At 36.9% G+C, this 22515-nt stretch overlaps 1 protein-coding gene across 1 annotated transcript in view; it reads left to right on the forward strand.

Moving 5' to 3' along the window:
- TMEM64 (transmembrane protein 64) overlaps nt 1-22515 on the forward strand; it is a 325182-nt gene that overhangs the window by 210750 nt on the left and 91917 nt on the right. Inside the window, exon 3 of the mRNA XM_078072242.1 lies at nt 3804-3851. Within this exon, the coding sequence (XP_077928368.1) occupies nt 3804-3830 (27 nt within the window). The 3' untranslated portion in view covers nt 3831-3851. The remainder of the gene's footprint in view (nt 1-3803; nt 3852-22515) is intronic.

The following is a 22515-nucleotide window of genomic DNA, read 5'->3' on the forward strand; positions in this document are numbered from 1 at the left end:
TGCAGCTAGAAAGCAAGGAGAATTCTAAGAATTATACAAGGCAGTTCATTGCAACACTGCTCATTATAGCAAAAAATGGAAACAACCTAACTGTCTATAAGTAGGAAATAAATACACTGTTATATATTACTACAATAAATATCATAAAACAATTATAATGGATTAGCTAGGTCTACATCTATCATCATTAATAAATCTCAAAAACAGAATGAAGAGTGTGAAGATCAAATTGAAAAGATATGTCCTATAGGATATTATTTTTGAACTGATTAAAACATAAAGGATAGTATACAGATAATGAATACATGCATACATAGAAAATGTACAAAACCATGCATAGAAATATTATAAACCAGCTTCAATACAGTAGCTATCTCTGGAGGTCAAGGGGAGGGATGGATAGATAGGATGTTGGCTGCATCTCCAATTCTTCCTTCCTTCTCCCTCCTTCCCTCCCTCCCTCCTCTTCCTCCTTCTCCTACTTCTTCTTCTTCTTCTTCCTCTATGTTAGAAAAGCAAATGTGGCAAAATATTAACAACTCCTAGATCTGGGTGCTGGGGACATGGTATTTATTATATTATTTTCTGTGCCTTACCATAAGTTTAAAACATTTCAAAAAATATTACTGGGCCTACAGGTGTGAATAAATCAAAGACAGTAAGCCCATAACTTTTATGCAGAGTGAGGTCAGATTTCACAGGTCCAAAGTATCCCTGATCAGCATAGTCTTGAATTCTTAATCTTAAAAACCATGTACATTTAAAAAAATCAATATGCAAGTATGGCATAATCATTTTTTTTTACCAATCAATCTGTGCTCTTGGTAGCTATTCTAGGAAGTCAAACCATCATCCTTTGTATAGAAGATATAAAAATCTATAACTTTTTAAATGTACAGAAAATTTTCCTTTTAAATGTAAAAGTCTGGTTGCTGAGGGTAGGATCCCATTTACAATTGTGTCAAAAACCATAAGATACCTAGGAATTAACCTAAACAAAGATATAAAGGATCTGTAGGCTGAAAACTATAAAACACTTATGAAAGAAATTGAGGAAGACCAAAGAAATGGAAAAACATTCCATGCTCATGGATCAGAAGAACAAATATTGTTAAAATGTCTATGCTACCCAGAGCAATCTACACATTCAATGCAATCCTTATCAAAATACCATCAACATTTTCAGAGCTGTAACAATCTTTTTTTTTATGTTATGTTAATCACCATACATTACATCATTAGTTTTTGATGTAGTGTTCCATGATTCATTGTTTGCGTATAACACCCAGTGCTCCATTCAGTACATGCCCTCTTTAATACCCATCACCAGGCTAACACATCCCCCAACCCCCCTCCTCTCTAGAACCCTCAGTTTGTTTCTCAGAGTCCATAGTCTCTCATGATTTGTCTCCCCCTCCGATTCCTACCCCCCTTCATTTTTCCCTTCCTGCTATCTTCTTCTTCTTCTTTTTTTTTTTTTTTTTTAACATATAATGTATTATTTGTTTCAGAGGCACAGATCTGTGATTCAACAGTCTTACACAATTCACAGCACTCTTAAAATTTGTTTTGAACCAGAAAAAGACCCTGAATAGCCAGAGGAATGTTGAAAGCAAACCAAAGCTGGTGGCATCACTATTCTGGACTTCAAGCTGTATTACAAAGCTGTAATCATCAAGACAGTATGGTACTGATTTTCTGAAATTTGAATTTATCTGGGGTTCTGTACTTTTTTCTTTTTCTTTTATTATGTTAAGTATTCATTGGAGACTTATTAAAAATTATAGTTCATCTGAAAAAAAAAAAGACAGTATGGTACTGACATGAAAACAAACACATAGATCAATGGAACAGAATAGAGAGCCCAGAAATGGACCCGCAACTCTATGGTCAACTAATCTTTGAGAAAGAAGGAAAGAATATCTAATGGAGAAAAGACAGTCTCTTCAACAAATGGTGTTGGGAAAATTGGACAGCCACATGCAGAAGAATGAAACTGGACCATTTCTTACACCATACACAAAGATAAACTCAAAATGGATGAAAGACCTAAATGTGAGACAGGAATCCATCAAAATCCTAGAAGAGAACACAGGCAGCAACCTCTTTGACCTCGGCTACAGCAACTTCTTGCTAGACACATCTCCAAAGGCAATGGAAACAAAGGCAAAAATGAACTATTGGGACTTCATCAAGATTAAAAGCTTTGCACAGCAAAGGAAATGGTTGACAAAACCAAAAGACAACCAACAGAATGGGAGAAGATATTCGCAAATGTCTTATCAGATAAAGGGCTAATATCCAAGATCTATAAAGAACTTATCAAACTCAACACCCAAAAAACAAATAATCCAGTCAGGAAATGGGCAGAAGACATCAATATACATTTCTCCAAAGAAGACATACAGATGGCCAGCAGACGCATGGAAAAGTGTTCAACTTCACTTGGCATCAGGGAAATACAAATCAAAACCACAATGAGATACCACCTCTCACCAGTCAGAGTGGCTAAAATTAACAAATCAGGAAACAACAAGATGTTGGTGAGGATGCAGAGAAAGGGGATCTTCCTACACTGCTGGTGGGAATGCAAGGTGGTGCAGCCACTCTGGAAAACAGTATGGAAGTTCCTCAAAAAGTTAAAAATAGAGCTACCCTATGACCCAGCAATTGCACTACTAGGTATTTACCCAAAGGATACAAATGGTGATCTGAAGGGACACCTGTACCCTAATATTTATAGCAGCAATGTCCACAATAGCCAAACTATGGAAAGAGCCTAGATGTCCATCGACAGATGAATGGATAAAGAAGAGGTGGTGTATATATGTACAATGGAATATTACTCAGCAATCAAAAATTGAAATCTTATCATTTGCAAAGATGTGGATGGAATTAGAGGGTATTATGCTAAGTGAAATAAGTCAATCAGAGAAAGACAATTATATAGTATCACTCATATGTGGAATTTAAGAAACAAAAGAGAGGATTATAGGGGAGGGGAGGGAAAAATAAAATATGACAAAATCAGAGAGGGAGACAAACCATAAGAGACTCTTAACTCTAGGAAAAAAACTGAGGGTTGCTAGAGAGGAGGTGGGTGGGGGGATGGGGTAACTGGGTGATGGGCATTAAGAAGGGCATGTGATATAATGAGCACTGGGTGTTATATGCAACTGATGAATCGCTGAACTCTACCTCTGAAACTAATGCACTATATGTTAATTAATTGAATTTAAGCAAAATAACATTTCAAAAAATAAAGAAAAATAAAAAATGTAAAAGTCTTGATAAAACAAAGACTCAAAACTTTGGGTGAGACATACAGAATTGAGATTCCTATTGTAAAAACAGGAGAATAATTTACCTACTACCACCATATAATGTTCTGCTTTGCCAGTGGGACTGACATTACCCTGGGATTTTGTAGAAGCAGAAGACATGTCATTGGTGGGGACAATGCAGTTCATGTTCAATGTTATGTATTCTTTATCCATCATCAAAATTATGGTCCACTTAATGGCAAGTACAAAGCCCTATTTCTTTACCTTCCTTTTCTTATTCTCTTTCTCCTTTTTCTTCTCTTTCTTCCTTTCCTCCTCCCCTTCCTCCTTGTCTCCTTTTTTCTCATGCTGCTGCTTCTGCTTCTGTTTTTGCTGCTTTTTCTGTTGCTTTTTCTGCTTCTTGTTGTTCTACTTCTTCATCAGTTATGTAGCACTTACTAAATACTTGAAACTATGTTTTATAAACATTATCTCAATTTTCATGGCAATGAATTAAGTGTTTTTCTTTTCATTTATCAGATGATAGAACTGAACTTCAAGAAGTGAGGAACATGTCAAGTCGTGCAGGTAAGTAAGTAAAAAAGCCAAGATTATAAACCCAGTCTGCCTGAAAGTAAAAATGCATGCTTTAACTAATGTGGTATATAAGGCCTCCTGAAAAGTTGAACCACCAAAGGAATCATCTGAACTGAGAATTTTCACCTAGTTTTATTTTTCAATAAGAGAAGCCCATATCCTAACTTAAAGTAGAAATCTGGTTGAAAGAGCAACCCTGAATTAGGAAACAAAACCCAGAATTCTAATACTCTTAAGCAGAACTTTTGGATGTCAGTTAGGACCCTTTCTTTGAAGAAGCGCCAACTCAAAATAGCTCTATTAAGAGACAATTTATTCATTCAAAGTGCCATCTCCTTTAGCGATCCAACATAAAGAGTTTTTCCTTCAGGCATGCGTGGATTCATGGGTTACACAAAATATCATATGGACTTGCTTTCTCCTGATTCTGCCATTTGATGTCTTCCAGAAGATCCAGATTCGTCCCTTGGGTCAAAAGGAGAGCTATAGCAGCCTTTGATATATAACTTCTCAGTTTTAATTGAGAAGAAAAGATCAAGAGCCTTCTTGTTTTTTGTAGGTTCTGTGAATGGAATACTGCTTGAGGTGGCTTAAGTCAGATTACCATCTCTACAATGATCAATATTCTCTGGAAAGTATTTTGATTATCTAGACCTTTGTCAAGTGCTCTATCACAGGAGTCAAGAGTATAGGCCTATGTAGACCAAAGAGGCCAAAAAGGTTGGAGTGGATGCTGGGAGGCAAGCAACTGTATCCACTATACCTAATAAAGTTCAGAATCCTGCCGTCATCTCCCCTCCTTCAGCCCTGACGTCATATAATCAACCATCAAGTATTACAGATTTTACCTCTTAAATATTTCCCTTCCTTTAGATCTCTATTACAGCTGCCTTAGTTATCTTGCAACACTCATTTATTAGTTTTTTTTTTTTCCAGCAGCACTTACTATCTATAATGTGCCAATCTCTGGGTTAGGCAGTAAGGATATAAAGATGAATCAGACATAGATTCTGCCATTAAGGAGCTCACAGTGCACACAGGAGAAGACACAGATTATTATAATACAATGCACTGTTATATGAATATATGCAGAGTGCCATGGGAACAGAAATGAAGGGATAAAGAAGGTTGCATCTGAGCTGAGTTAAGTAAAGGATATTATTACAAGCAGAAGGAACATCTTGGGCAAAAGTACTGAGATAAATAGCATAGTCAATTTCCTGGCTTCAATAATGCACTATAGTTATATGGTTTCAATAATGTCACCATTCAGGGAAATGGGGTGATGGATACACAGGACTTCTCTGTACTATTTTTGTAACTTCTATAAGTCTACAATTATTTCCCCCCAAAAAAGCTTTAAAAGAAATAGCATAGCATACAAAGTGTTCTAAACTTGTTCAACACAGCCAGGGTTTGCAAGAAGATGTAGGAGGAGAAATGGGCAGGTGCCATTTTGAAAAGTAGGTTCATCAGTTTGGACTTTCTACTATAGTACTGGAGAACCACTGAAGAATTTTAAGCTGGGAACTGACTTGGATCTTCTATTTGCTTCATGTTTTACATGTATATCCATGTGGATGCCAGTCCTTACTCTCTGCAACCATTTCCCTAAAACTCTAGTGCTTTGCTTGCTTTTCTCAGATCTTTTGAACTTTGTAGTGGAACTTTCAGCTTATCCTCAGAGCTACCTCAGCAAATCCTTGAAGGTCTACTTTTTTCATACCATGTAAGTCTTGAAGCAAATTTTGTGAACCTTCTATTATGGGCTAAACTTGACACTGAGGATAGAAAGTAATCACAGCTGTGGAGAAGAAGTCAGATCAAATAAAAGCAGCATTACCAAGGGTGTGAATGACCAAGAGCCCAGGAACAAATGGACATGAAAAACAGGTTTCAATATGTTCCAGCAGTTTATTCCTTAGCTCATCCACTTATTTAAAGAAGACACTTATTGCACACCAACTCTCAGGCCTCATAGTAAGTGCTGGAGACAGAGAAATGAGTAGAAGGTAATTCATGTCCTTAAGCAACTGCAGTTGAGGGGTCATGGATATAAAATAATCCAGTAGAGGGTAAAAGCTATGCTCATGGTTTATAAAAGGCAGAGTGTTAGTACAAAAAAAGATAATCAATTCTGCCTGCGAGAGTTGGGTCACCAAGGAGGCAAGGAATCTAATCTAACTTATTAGGCATGGAAACTGGGCAATGGGTATCAGTGACCTGCAGTATATGAACTATATTTGTCTTTCTGTCCTAGAGAGTAATCAACTTTCCATGTTACAAAAGTAATCTGATAACCCTCCCAGAGAGGAACGTGAAAGACTTGAACGCTGCTTTCCTGTGCTCCTGCACATTAGAGAGGTTAGAGGTTCCAAGACAAAATGGAAAAATAATTCTGAAGAGAAAAATATTTTCTAAAAAATGTAAGAATTTAAATATGTGACAACTATTTTAGATGGGGGCAACACAGAGGAAGAAAGGGAAAAGAGGAAATTCAGTCATTCATTCACTCATTGAATGAATATTTATTGAGCCCTACTTGATGAAAGCACTCTAGCATTTTGAGAATTACAAAAATCAATCACTGACTTGACTCTCTAAAATACCATCTTCTTACCAGGCTCTGGTGCAGTATCACATGACTTCCTATTTAAATCCAAATGAAAACACAACCAAAGGAACAATTATCTTAAAGAAGATAAGAAAACAGTGTATACATTCTTTATTGTCTTCTTTGGCTTAGAGACCTAGAGACTACTGACTCTGTAAACCTCAGCAGTCATTTCTTACTGGGCAGGTGCTATATTTTAGGTTTGTCAGAACAGTGTCCCACAACCTTCATCCTTATACAGCCAGAGAGAGAGAGAAAGAGGGAGAAAGAAAAAGAGAAAGGGCCTAATGTTATTTGGATGAGGGGCAGAGGTCTAAGAATGAGGGAGGAAGAGGAGTGGAAGTGGAACTCTGCACTCCCAGAGCTTTAGAGTCAATTACTAAAGTGACTTAAGCATGAAAGAGCCCTGGGCTTCCCAAGGTTTTGTGCACATGGCAGGGAGTTTTTGTGTTTGTTTTACTTTTCAATATATTCTATCACTTCAGTAGAAGAAAGTTCCACCTCAGACATATAAAGCTACAATAGACATAGGACTTTCAGTCCTAGAGAATTTAATGGGAAAGTAATTACAAGGAGCCTTTCAACTGAATATCTGAAGGTTTCAACAAGCACTCAGACAATTGGAGTGGGTGACTGGCAACTCACCATCCCACTGATCCACATAAATACCACTAGTAAAGGTAACTAAATAGTAACTATAAAAGAACATATACATGTATTTTGGTGAGAAACTCTTTTCTTCACCATTAATTTGAAAGGCAACTGAATAAAGCAATAATATTAAAATACTGTTGATGGGCTTATAATGTATGAAGATATGGTTTATATGAAAATTCTAACACAAACGAGGGGAGAGGTAAAGGAATTATACTGGAATGAAGTTCTCATATAGTACTGTAATTAAGTTGATATTAATCTAAACTAGATTATTTTAATTTAAAATATCCATTGTAATTTCCTGTTCAACCACTAAGAAAATAACAACAAAGAAATAGTAAAAAAGAACAAGAAGTCAGTTAATGGTACACTAGAAAATATCTAATTAACATCAAAGAAGGCATTAAATGAAGCAATAGATGAACGAAAAAGACATAAGACATATAGAAAACAAATAGCAAAGTTTCAACATAAATCTTATCAGTAATTACATTAAATGTAAATGAACTAAATACTCCAATCAAAAGACAAAGAATGGCAGAGAATGGCTTTTTAAAAATTATCTTTTTAATATTTGCAGATGTGATATCCCCTACTTCACTTCTGATATTGGTGACTTGTGACTTTTGTCTTTTTATTTTTGTCAGTTGTACTAGAGGTTTACAATTTACTGATTTGTTATAGAACCAACATTTTCTTTCTTTGGTTCAATCTATTGATTTTTTTCTATTTTCAATTTCATTGATTTCTGCTTTTATCTCTATTATTTATTTTTGTTTGCATTGGGTTTGTTTTATTCTACCTCCTCTTTTTTTCTTTATGGATTTGAGACATTTCCTCATTTCTAATGCAAATATTTAGTGCTCTTATTTGCCCCTCAATACTGCTTTAGATACATCTCACATATTTTGACATATTGCATTTCATTTTATTTAATTCTATGTATTTTTAATTTCATTTGAGACATCCCCTTTGATCCATCAATTATTTAGAAGCATCTTATTTAATTTTATGTGTTGAGAGATTTTACTATTGTTTTTCTGTCAATTTCTAGTTTGATTCCACTATGGTCAGAGAGCACTCCTCTTCGTTCCCTCCTGGAATAGAGCATATCTACATTCCTGAGACACTCCTACAGCTAGCTAGGGATGTGAAACTCAGTTATGGTTAATAGAATATGGGTAGGAATAGCATACACTATTTTCAAACCTTTGGTTCTCCAGATTCTTTTCCCTCCATCCTCTGAAACCAGAGAAGCATGAAAAGAAAATGACAGAGTTATGTGATGTGTCAAGCCTGGGATCCCTAATGACTGAGTAAAACAGAACATCCCAGTGATCATACTGGTTATAATATGAGGGAGCATCACTCAGAGATTCTGGACTTTGTACTGCATGCAGTAATGGGAAGGGACTTTGATTTGTCTCCCTTGTGAGAGGAAGAATGTAATTTGGTGGTCAGAAATATAGACTGTGGTATTAAGCAATGCCATCTATCAATGAAATAGCATTCCCTTCTGTGCCTGACCTTGCATCTAGACTTTATTTTCCACTTCCTTTGTGGTTAGGTGGGGGCATGAGACTGAGTTCTAGATAAGGGAATATAGGTGAAAGTCATATACAACTCTTCCAGTTAATGTTTTCAGCCATCTACAAAGTATACCTTTTCCACATTTTTTCATGTTCTCTTTCTTTTTCTATCCTCTGGATAAGCAAGGAAAACAGAGGACTAGAATATGTCACTTGAATGATGAAAGGAGTGTAGCCCCTGAAAGACTGTGCAGAGCACAGTCTCCAGTGACCCATATTTAACTCTGAGATGAGTGATCAGCAGATAGTTATTCAATAAATGCTTATTGAGTCAAACCATTGAAATTTTGTTATTGTTTGTTAGACAAGTTATCTACCCCTTACTAATAGAGCACTGTTGGAAACTGTATTTAGATATTAGGATGAATAATATTTGGACCTGTCCTTCAAGGAGCTCACAATGCAATGAGAGAGCACATATACAAACAGACAATCATTATTAAATGTTATAAGTACAAAGATGATCCACTTGATGCTATGATAAAGATAACTAGCCCAGTATCAGGGACTTAAGGAAGGTTTCTTAATAGAGATAATGCCCAAGCTTGACCTTGAGTCAGAAAAACCCACAGAAAGAAAGACATTACAGCAAAAAGGCAACAAAGGCAAATATGCAGAAGCAAGAAATGACAACGTGTTTGCTCAGTGAACTCCAAGCAGAAATGCCTTGGTGAGTATTAATTTTAAGATAGGAAAAGGCAGGAGAGAAGGTCAGAGCCAGATCATGATGAATATGTGTATTGGAGAAAGAGGAGAATGGCAGAACTCATATAACTTGTAAATCCCCTGAACTCCTATGATTCGTCTCAAATTGTCCAGATGTTGCTGATGCCCCAAGAAGTGTCCGTCTGTCCAGGTTCTCTGTTCTCACTGCTAATGCTCAGGTCCCAGTTGGGGCACTTCCTTTTCTACCACTCCACTGTGGGGCAGACTGTGAATTACCAGCTCCCTTCATGTACATAAAGGGATGAATAATTTACATGTCCATTTCTAAAGTTCCCTTACAGGAGGTTCCCAACGCCAATGAGATGTACTCATCTGCCAATCAGATGTACTCATGCAGGATTTTGATTTGAAACTTAGTTATGTGTGAAGAGAAACAGGTGCAGTGCAGCCAATTAGCTCATGCACATCCTGGCAGAGTTGGCATGGTTCCAGAACAGGCAGCAGGAACATTCCAATCCTGAACTGTCTGATCTTGAGGGAGGCAGCAGTTCATGTATCAGCCCAATTTTGTGCTGTGGTCGGGTATTCCTGTAAGCTTAGTTTGGAGCCTGTTCCTCCAGCGTACCCAGTTTTTCTGCATTATGTATGCCTCTGAATAAAACCATCTCAGCTTAAACATGCTGATTTAGAGTCTATTGTCTGCAACTAGGAACTTTAGGCTATACTCACCAAAGAAGTTCCTAGCACATATGAAATTTGTGAAGAAGGATGTATTCATTCACCTAAGTTAGTGAGGCCTTATCATGTGCTGAATATTGTATAGCATCCTTTGTACTTGCACAATTTCATTATCCATTTAATAATAATACCATTAACAATACTTGGATTATAGAATATATTGTATGAGGTTCAAATGAAAATGAACACATATACATACACACTTTAAATATAAAACACAATTACATTTATATAATTATTAGCTGTAATATTTATAATACTTAAAGGAGTTTATAAAAAATGACAACTTTCCTTAAAAGGACTGGGTTATCAAGTAGATTTGCCATCACTGGAGTTGTTCAGAGATTACATAATACTCTAACATGGATATCACATGAGATTCCTGCATCACAGTGTCATTTGATTAGATGATAATCCAAGAATCTCTGCTTGTCCACATAGGGAATCCATATTTCAGTTCCCCACCATACCATCAAATCAAATCAACAACAATTTACACATGAACTCTATCCAAGATTCTCAATCTCCTTTATATATGCATTTGGAGTTAGTGTGTGGCTCATTTCAGTACACAGATGTCACTTGAATGGTTCCTTTATCAGTCTTGTTCCTAGTTATTCCTGCCCTAATATGGCTTTTCACTTCCTTGCATGGCAAGCATCTTCTCTCACTGCTGCCTTCCCCACCTCCCCCATTCCAGGGGACTGTGGGAGAGCAGTCAACAGCCAACTTGATGTTCCATGAGTGGTCCTCATTTGGACACTCTGTTCTGTTTTCATCTTCTCCAGGTGGCTGAACCCATCCTCATTGGTAATTATAATACCAGAACCTAATTTAAAAAAAACCCACAGCTTTAGAAAACTACATCCCAAATTGGACTCCTTATATGCTGTGTCATTAGTTACAGCTCATTTGATTGTATTGTGATGGCAAGAATGTTTTGGTGTGTCCCCCATTTGAAGAAAAATGATTTTCAGCAAAGAGAGTTACCTGTTTGTGTTCCTAACATATTTATATGGTCAGCTTATCTAATCCTAGGTAGTATGGTTTGAATATTTTGATGTCCAGGGTTGTTGCTAAAGAGCAACAACAATAAACTGAATGAAGAAATGTTCCTGGTGAAGTATGGGTGTCTCTTTGTCTAATGAGCCATTCATATAATTACCAAGGTCATTTGTAAACGTACTTTCTTTCTGAGCTCACTGCCACAGGAGAGACTCAAATCTGGTTTCTTTGGCTGGTACCAAGTATCAAAATGTGCCCGCAAAAAAAAAAAAAAAAAAACAAAAAAAAAACCTGACTTAACAGGAGCATGAAAACACTGATCTGTATGGCCAGGACCTAAAAGAATCTAGCTTCCTCCTAATGAAAACCAGGCACTGGGCCAACTCCTTTTATATTTGGTTTTCATGAGAATCTGTCTGTGGGGGAGCTTTGAGTGTTTTTAGTGCAATAACAAGTTTGCGTTCTCTGAGCCAATTAGTATGTAATTAGGTGTTGGCTAATGAGGAGGGGGATAAAAGTTAGAGCTGACGAAGAGAGTCGGTGTGGGTGTGACTCTTGTGTGTGCAGGTGGCAAAACGGCACATGTTGAGAACTAAATTGAATTTCTAAAACCCAGTAATTTGTTATACGCTATTAGTAAGCACAGCACTGGCCCTTCTGCAGCTTTTTCACATCTCTATTGAAATGTGTTTTTATCCCTCTCTGCAAAATGAGAGTGTTCAGCACATGTATGTTAACATTTTCCACTCATTATTTTCTAGAAGTTTAAAATTAGGCTTGGCTGTGATGTTTAATAAGTATCTGAGTTACCTATTAAAGGGACAAAAGGCAACCATATATGTATTCTTTCACTCAAAGTATATGTATATTTCTTTAGGGTCTACTCTGTGCCAGACATGAATGGACTAAACAAAGATCCCTCCCCTAATGGACCTTATATTTTACAGGAGAGGGACAGATAGTAAACAAACATAAATAAGAAAAATCTATAATATTTTAGAAGGTGATCAGAAAAGTTTGAGCGAGACAAGGGGATCAACAGCCCCAAAAGCTGTTGAGGGAGGTGTGCAAGTTTCAAAGGGAAGGCAGGGTAGACATCACTGAAAAGGCAGGATCTGAGCAAAGACTTGAAGGAGCCGCGGAAGCAAACTTTGGGAGAACAAGGTAGAAAGTAGCACTAATATGTAATCTCCTGTGCCCAAGATGGCCAAAGATTCAGTAAGAGGCCACATGAGATAAAGAAAATCATCTTGTTCCCCCCTATTCTCTTTACATTTGATGTTTTTGAATGCCTGTGTTGGTGGAAGCACTTTTGGTGTTTCTGTGGCAGAAAGAGGCTCCTGTTCTCTGTGCTCTTGGATGAGTTCAAAAAAAGGTGGGAGGGAACAGGGATAAGAAAGGAAAAATACAGCCTTTGTGAATGGGGAGAAATTCTGGTTCAAACTGAATGGGTAGGCTGAATAGTTTCTTTTTAGGCAGCAAATGTTTTTAACTGTAACTCCTTGCCAGGGATGCTGGACACTTTTCTGTGAACCAACCCTCCCCTGTGTCTCCTATTAACTCATTCTGTTTTTTTTTTTTTAAATCTTCATAATTAGGAAGATATCTTTCATAGTTATCCTGACTTTCTCTTACTGCTCTTCAGAGAGATACTTTAAGTGACAATATGAAATAGAGTACAAAATACTTAAAAATGTAAGATGCTACTTTACTGTTACTCTTTAGTGTTAAAAAAAAAAAAAAAAAAAAGCTAAATGGATGATGAATGTAGTTGTTCTTTTTCTTCCAGGCAAGAAAGATAATAATTTGATTTTTGAGTTAATCTGATGAGTTTTTGTAGTTGTAAAGAGCTCTCTAATTAAAGTAAGGCACAAATAATGGTAAGTTCTGATATTTTTGACCTGTTTTCAACCAGGCTAATACAGTGAGGCATCATCCCCACTTCCCATCAAGGGACCTCTCATACTTACCTATGCCAAATGATATGCCAACAGCAGGAACCAGAACAAAACCAAACGCTTTTATTCATAAGTTCTTTGCATATTACCACCTCTCTACTATATTCATGCATCATCAAGAAAATCACACTAGCAGAGATGTTTGTTTCTGCTGTGCTGTGTGCCTGGCAAGCTAATATCTCTTCATTATGTATACAACATTTGGCAGGAGTGGGATAGGCACCAGTAAAGAGTGTTTATATTTTGGTTTTAATTTTTACTCAAGAGTGCTTCTTTATTGGAAAGGGAACCAATTTACATGTCTCCAATTATGTAAGGAATTGCATGTAAAAATATGGCTTAATTGACCTCATAGATCTAAATTATTTCAATCATGTTTAATTCTTTTTACAAACTAGCTCTTTTTTTTTTTCAGAAGTTCAGATTTTCAAGTTTTTTTTTGTTTGTTTTTTTAAGATTTATTTATTTATTTGAGAGAGCAAGAATGAGAGAGAGAGAGAGCACATGAGAGGGGGGAGGGTTAGAGGGAGAAGCAGGCTCCTCGCCGAGCAGGGAGCCCGATACGGGACTCGATCCAGGGACTCCAGGATCATGACCTGAGCCGAAGGCAGTCGCTCAACCAACTGAGCCACCCAGGTGCCCTACAAACTAGCTCTTGTGGCAGTAGTCACACTGAGCTGCTTCTTAAATATACTCATTGTGAATAACCTTTCCAAACTAACTTTGCCCTTTCATAAGTTTCTGTTAATTTATTGACTTCCCACAATCATCACAGTGAACTGCAGGTGCACATTTAATTTTTGAGAAGATGGTCTTAATTTTAATATTGTCCTTTGTGTATGAAGGTGATTCAACTGACTAACCAGCCATGGGGCAAATATTTTGATTTTTTTTTTTGTCCAGTATTAGGTATAGATTTGTTCCGGTATACTTATGCCCTTGCCGGGGAAAGCTGAGGTCATGAATCAGTGTAAGGCTGATTAGCCTGCATGGGACACCGGCCACAGACCACATGATCGTGCAATCATTAGCACCATGGATTAATCTGCAGTGTAAATGGTTACAGATGTTGTGTTCCCTACCCAAGCCAAACTTGACCTTTGTAAAGCATAACAGACACTGTGCTAAGCACCAGACATAGACTATTTTCTGAACTCTAACAACCTGATGAGATACTATTATCTTGATTTGGAGTGAGAAAATAGAGGCTTAAGGGGATTAGGTAATTTGTCCAAGTCACAGTGAAAATGAGTAGTGGAACTTGGATATAAATCCAATGTATTATAGAGCCCTCATATATTTATATATATATGTTTGTTTATTTATTTTATATATATAAATATATATACTTTTATTTTTATACAATATATTTTATTTTATATATAAATATATATATTTTATATATAAATATATGTTATATATTTTTTATTTTATATATAAATATATTATATATATTTATTTTATATATATACTTTTTATATATTTATTTATATTTAAATTCAATTAGCCAACCTAGAGTACATAATTCATTTTAGACGTAGAGTTCAATAATTCATCAGTTGCGTATAACACCCAGTGCTCATCACATCACATGCCCTCCTTAATGGAGCCCTCACTTTTAATCTCTACACTAAACTGTCTCTTTTACTGAGGGCAGAAATAAATTTTAGCCCATACTCCATAGTCTAACACTATAATAATTGGAAACAAGCAAAAGCATCTATACTAGAACTAAAATGTAATATCCCCTTGGTCAAGTCATGGGAATTTATCCTTAATCAGGAGAACCTCAAAGCCTTGGATCAAACTTTCTTCTAAGAGACAACTACAGAAAATCTAGGCCACCATGCAGTAGATAGTCGCTGACCAACTGGTTCCTTATGCCTCAGAAGCAGGCTGCTTGCTAAAATCTGATTTATTGAGTCCATCAAATCCTGGTTTAGAATGTATACCCAACAAAAGCAAAATGAGCCCAATTTCAAAGATAAGCTTATTAGAACTTGGATAATTTAAGGGATAGGTTGTTCTACTGATATTCAATAAAAAATGTCATTTCAAGATGATCTTTATTCCTTGCAATTTTGACAGAAAATAATTTTCTTCAATTAAAAAATATAGAAGGTATATATAGAACATAACACATTTGAAAAGAAAAAGCAGAAAAAATGGATTCTGAAATTCATTCTTTAATCAGCTTTGAAAGGTTAAGCTGTTATCATAGAAAAATGAGAACTTTTTATATTTCAGATGGGAAAATGATCCATCAAAAGACATAGAAGTAAATGTAAACTAGTTTTGGTTTTAAAAAAGCAACATATGAAATACGCCACAAACTTTATTTTTATTCGTGTAGTTTTTTCTTTTTTTTTAATTATGACATATGGTAAGAAATTTTATAGGAAGTAGAAAATATTGCTCTCATATTTAGGACTAAGGTCAAATGTCAACTCTAACACTTAGTAGCTATGTTACTTTGTGCAAGTTAACTAAATCCTAAGTTTCAAAAAAACTTTTCCTAGTTTTATTGAGATACAATTGACATATAACATTGTATTAGTTTAAGGTATATAGAATAATGCTTTGACATATGTATATATTACAAAATGATCACTAAGTTTAGTTAACATCCATCACCTCACATAGTTACATACACACACACACATATACATATATCATATAAAGTAGGATAACTTTCCATAGAATCTTGGGATGATCAAATTACATTATACTATGTAGCTAGAGTAATACATTGCATGTCATACAGCAAGTGCTCAATAAGTGTTACTTGCAATCTTTTTTCTATTTCAATTCTCTTTCAGACAATGAATGCGCAAGTCAACTGAAAGAAAAAGAAAGTGGAGGAGATATCATCAGAGGAAGAGATAGAGGCAATTTTAATCTTAAGAGATCTTTGAAAAATACAGAAAGCAACAGGAAAAATAAGATTTCTTTTTATATAAAAATAATCTTGGTGTTTATCAAAACTTTAAGGAAAAGAAAGTTAATCCATTTAATAATATAGCACCTAAAGCTCACTAAGGGAGCAAAGCATTCCCCCAAAATGAATTATAATAGTATTTCAGTCACTAGTTAAATGATGGAACCATAAGACCTTATTAAACTTTTTTTCTAAGTTTCCAACAGAGAAAACCCCAAATTTCCATTTTGAAGAATGTAACATCTAATTTTTTTTTTTTTTAAAGATTTTATTTATTTGACAGAGAGAGACACAGCGAGAGAGGGAACACAAGCAGGGGGAGTGGGAGAGGGAGAAGCAGGCTTCCTGCGGAGCAGGGAGCCCGATGTGGGGCTCGATCCCAGGACCCTGGGATCATGACCTGAGCCGAAGGCAGCCGCTTAACTGACTGAGCCACCCAGGCGCCCCTATAACATCTAATTTTATAGGGAAAGCTTTTCTATTGCCACTGAACATCATCCACATAATATAGGCTTTTAACATGCCATTGTTAAATCATTTTTTAAAAGATTTTACTTATTTATTTGACAGAGAAAGAGAGTGAGAGAGAGAGAGAGAGAGAGCATAAGAAGGGGAAGCAGCAGAGGGAGAGGAAGAAGCAGGCTCCCTGCTGAGCAAGGAGCCTGATATGGGGCTCTATGTGGGGCTAGATCCCAGGACCCTGAGCCAAAGGCAGATACTTAACCAACTGAGCCACCCAGGCACCCCCATTGTTAAATCATTTTAAACTATGTTTTGTTTTCCCAACTCTAAGAATAAATAAATGTATCATCTCTAGGAACTTTTCTACCATGCCATCATTTGAGTGACAGATACAGCCATACTTCTAACCAGGGCTCCACTACTGAAGAGTTTCTGTTTAATCTTGGTAAAAGTCAATTCATCCTATTTCTTTTCTGTGTTTTAGCTTTCTAGCATTATATTGGGGGTTAACAATGTCTTTGGTTTTGTGACTGGAATTTTTTGATATGACCAAATAGTAATTTACATTCTCAGAAAGCTGGAATGAAATATCCTGTGGGGGAAGGAACAATGGAATATGATGAAAAAATCTAAACCAGAAGAGTTCAGGATAATTGATGTCGCCTCCCTACCTCCCACTCCCTACTCACCCATTCCCCATATCATCAACAAGGACCGATGTGTTTTAAATATCAAAGATAGAAAATCTTCCAAGAACCTGGAATATTTGCACATTGCTTCTGTGAACTGAGAAGCTGAGCCTTAGCCCAGTCTTACTAGGGTGAGGAAGAGACTCTTGCTCCTAAACTTTTGATGCCAAATACATTCTTCTTTCTACATATGTTAGTCTAAAGAGAAACAGAGACAATGAACATCCCAACCTCTGCCTTTTCTCATTTAACTGAGCCACAGATAGTTGTAGTTAAGATTAGTTAAGATCACCTTGTTCTGGGTGCTGTTGCTCATCATCATGTACTAAGTGGTGCCCAGGGTACCTTGGGGCTGTGGAGTGACCTAATATAATTAAACTAATTATATTAATTTAAACTATAAATGATTACTACAGTTGAGACATTTACAGGCTAAATTATTGTTATATATTATTTCTACTTTAAAGAGGTATTCTTGACTTATATCATGATTTTCACAGTGTGGAAATGTCGACCAAATAACCTGAGCTAAGGAAGCAGGAGTTTGGTGCGTGTGTGCACTTTCTGATCCCAGTTGTTGTTTTTTTCTTATATTCTTTGAAACTGTTAATATCACATCATTCTTTTAGTTGCAACTAGGGTTGGAGTGGGAAAAGAATTATTTCTCTTAAGTGAAATGTTATAAACCCTTTATAAATCATATATTATGATCCTTTATGAATCATATATTTTAAATCACATAGGAGAGACATCTAAAATGTCAAACGAAGTGACAGTGCATCAGTCAGGGTTATGGCAGCCAACAAAGTGCTCAGCTGGTGTTGTGAAGAGAATTTAATAGTCTGTGTACATAGGTATGGGTGGGACAAAGGGTATCAACAGGTAGTGGAGCACCCAGGAACTTAGAACCTATGACCATCCTATTACCTGAGGGAGCAAAAAGAGAACATGATGTCACTAGAGCCCAGTGAGAGTTGGAGCCTGGGAAGGAGCATCACATGACAAGGGTAGCCACTGAAGAAGAGAGAGAGCAGGGAAAGAAAAAAACCCTTGACCTCTCACTGATCCCACTTTTGGGTATGCTCCCTCTGTCTTCCACTAGTAGTTCCAACTAGAAGCCAGAGCACACAGTGCTCAGTTCATGTAGTTTATAAAAGTCTAATTCTTGGAGCCAAGAACAGGGCAGAGAAGGGCAGACAGATCAAGGAGGGGTGGTACGAAATGTGAAATAGCCACATAAGCCCTCAGTACTGGCAAGCCATAGCGTTTGCTTTCGGTCCTGCTCACCATTTTTAACCATGTTAAGAAGTAGTGTATCAGATCTGTGAATAGCAAAAAGTGAAATCTGTGATGAATCAAGTCTAGATGCAAAATTATCTTGACAGGCAGAAACCAATAAAATGAAATTAAACAGGAAAATTAGATAAGTTTCCCACTTATGACAATTTTTGCAAAAGAATGGGAAGAGGTGGGCAAAGTGCTAAAAGTGTCCTAAAAGACATCAATATCAATCGATGATGGCTCATGATTGCTTACAAAATGAACACAAATTGAGGTTGTACTTCCAGCTGCTGCCAGACATCTCCAGCTGCTTGTCCCACACACCTCAGTCTCAGCTTGCCAAAGCCTGACCTGGTTACTTTCTCATCTCCCTCCAGTACTATTTGGACTCCTGTTTTTTTTGATTTTGGTGTTTTTTTTTTTTTTTTTTTTTTTGGTTGATAGTATATTGTCCATGGGATATCTCAAGCCAGAAGCCTTGGGATTATCTTTGGTTTCTCCTTTCCATCCCCCATTTAATGCATCAAAAAATCATTCTGATTCTATCTCAAACATCATTGTGTACCCTATTTCCTTTCCATTTTCCCTGCCTTTTTCAGGCCCTGCTGTTTCCAGTCTCTAGACTTCTACCATTGCCTCTTCATCTTTTATTTTTTAAGATTTTATTTATTTATTTATTTGAGGGGGTGAGCACTAGTGGGGGGAAGAGCAGAAGGGGAGGGGGAGGGGAAGGGAAAGAATCTCAAGAACACTCTGAGCTGAGCACTGAGCCCTACCCTGGGGCTTGAATTCAAGACCCTGAGCCCTGAGATCATGACCCCAGCAGAAACCAAGAGTTGGGTGCTTAACCAAATGAACCACACAGGCGTCCCACCTCTTCATCTTTCTGACTTTACCATTCTCCCTACAGCTGCCAAAGTTAACTTCCAATAAACAAATGGGCATTTGCCAGTCCTTACTTAGAAAAATTCTCTGCTCTCACTGTGGTAGACAGGATTAAGGGTGGGTTTATTTGCTTATACAAGACATTCCAATCTTATTTCCCTATAGGACTTCTCTCCCACCACACATGCACCTTTGCTCCAGCCACAAAGAACTGTTGTTCTGCAAATATCTCAAGCCCTTGTGCTTTGGTGCATACTTATTATCTTTGCCCAAAGTACTTCTATTCCTCTGCCATTCTTACCCCAACAAATTCTACTTGGCCTTCAAGACATTTCCCAAACATCTACCTCTGATTGCCTCTAGAAAGAGTGCACCCACAGTTCTTTGCTGTAACCTCTGCAATAACATTTGCCAACCTGTTTTTCTGTTTGTGTGTATCTTTCCACCACTACTTCTTTTTTTTTCATGTTTCAAGTTTTTATTTAAATTTTAGTTAGTTAACATATGATGTAATGTTAGTTTCAATAGTAGAATTTAGTGATTCATCACTTACATATAACACTCAGTGCTCATCACAGCAAGTGCCCTCCTTGGTACCCATCACCCATTTAATCCATCCCCCTGCCCACCTCCCCTCCTGCAACCCTCAGTTTGTTCTTTTATAGTTAAGAGCCTCTTATAGTATGCTTCCCTCCTTTTTTTCCCCTTCCCCCATGTTCATCTGTTTTGTTTCTTAAACTTCCCATATGAGTGAAGTCATGTATTTGTCTTTCTCTGACTGACTTATTTCGCTTAGCATAATACACTCTAGCTCCATCCATGTCATTGCAAATGGTGAGATTTCATTCTTTTTCATGGCTGAGTAATAGTCCATTGTGTATATGTATACCACATCTTCTTTATCCATTCATTAGTCAATGGACATTTGGGATCTTTCCATAATTTGGCTGTACGTGATAATGCTGCTAAAACATTGAGGTGCATGTACCCCTTTGAATCAGAATTTTTGTATCCTTTGGATAAATACCTAGTAGTGCAATTGCTGGGTCATAAGGTAGTTCAATTTTTAACTTTTTGAGGAACCTCCATACTGTTTTCCAGAATGGTGGCATTCCAGTTTGCATTCCCACCAACAGTATAAGAGGGTTCCCCTTTCTTGGCATCCTCACCAACATATGTTGTTTTCTGTGTTGTTAATTTTAGCCATCTGACAGGTATGAGGGGGTATCTCATTGTAGTTTTGATTTGTATTTCCCTGATTATGAGTGCTGTAGTCATCAAGACAGTATGGTACTGGTACAAAAAACAGATCAGTGGAACATCAGAGAAAACCCAGAAATGGACCCCAACTATATGGTCAACTAATCTTTGACAAAGCAGGAAAGAATATCCAATGGAAAAAAGACAGTCTCTTCAATAAATGGTCTTGGAAAAACTGGAAAGCAACATGCAGAAGAATGAAACTGGATCACTTTCTTATACCATACACAAAAATAAGTTCAAGAAGACCTAAATGTGTGACAGAAGACCATCAAAATCCTAGAGGAGAACACAGGCAGCAATTTCTTTGACATCAGCCATAGCAGCTTCTTACTAGACACATTTCCGGGGGCAGGGGAAACAAAAGCAAAAATCAACTATTGGGACTTCAACAAGATATAAGCTTCTGGGGGCGCCTGGGTGGCTCAGTCGTCAAGCGTCTGCCTTCGGCTCAGGTCATGATCCCAGGGTCCTGGGATCGAGCCCCGCATCGGGCTCCCTGCTCGGCGGGAAGCCTGCTTCTCCCTCTCCCCCCTCCCCCCTGCTCGTGTTCCCTCTTTTGCTGTGTCTCTCTCTGTCAAATAAATAAAATCTTAAAAAAAAAAAAAGCTTCTGCACAGTGAAGGAATCAACAAAACTAAAATGTGACCTAGAGAATGGGAGAAGATATTTGCAAATGGCTTATCTGATAAAGGGTTAGTATCCAAAATCTACAAAGAACTTTTCCAAACTTAAGACGCAAAAAACAACCCAGTTAAGAAATTGGCAGAAGACATGAATAGACACTTTTCCAAAGAAGACATACAAATGGCTAACAGACACATGAAAAGATGCTCAACATATACTACCACTTTTAATTCATCTTTACTGCCCTGGCACTCAGTAAAATATATGCCACATGGAAGATATTCAAATCTTTGTTGAATTATTAATGCATTAATTAATTAATGAGTGTGGAAGATAATGGCCTCACTATACTTTACATTAGTTAGGCTACAGGTAGAGTATTTTGCTTGATTTGGCTGTTTTATTTTAAGAGATATACAACCAAACCAGATTATAATCAGATTATAATCAGAAGAGGACAGATGGCATAGAGGCTATGTCATATATGGCCTTCAATTGTTCTCTGAAATAGGAATAATATCATTTATTCTGTAGCCATCTCATATTCCTAAACCTATAACAATATTAAGACAAAAATAGTCTTTATGTTATAAAGTTGACATAATATAGAAAATGCATGCACAGTGTTTACATGCTTAACACAGTAAATATTCAATAAATGTCGATATTTATTATTTTTGGGATTTTATTAGTAGGATATGACACATATTAAAATCGCATACCTTTTGCTTATAATGTTACTTTTACTTTTACCAATTTATAGAATAGGAGTCCTGCATAAAACACAAGTACCTATGCACATTATTAACTCTTGGCTAAGAACAGTATTTTTTGTTCAAATAGATAAGGAGCAGAACAGTTCTAAAGTTATTCACTCCCCCTGCTTTAAGGTTGGATTGTTCTTAAACCATCCCAGATATTGTGGTTTACCTCTGTCCTGATCAAACTTACTTTAACTGCAAGCTACAGAAACACACTCAGTATAGTTAACACAATAAGTGAAATGCAGTGGGAGGACACCAGGGCTTTGCCTGAAATGTGAGCTCAGGAAGGATAGTCAGGTTTCACAGGAATTGCTAACTCTCTGCTCTCCATGGCATCATGGTCATTTATTTGTATATTTCTGATTCTATCAGTTGATTTTTTCAGATTCCATGATGGCTTTAGCTACTTTTCATGGCACATGATGAAAAATGGTGCCCACACCCATAGAGTTGGATTGCCTGCCAGCCCAGGACGTCAGATAACAGATTGGGCTCTCTGAATCCAAAGACATTGGAATGAAA

This window comes from Halichoerus grypus, chromosome 5, assembly GCF_964656455.1.
Source record: "Halichoerus grypus chromosome 5, mHalGry1.hap1.1, whole genome shotgun sequence".
Taxonomy (NCBI): domain Eukaryota; kingdom Metazoa; phylum Chordata; class Mammalia; order Carnivora; family Phocidae; genus Halichoerus; species Halichoerus grypus.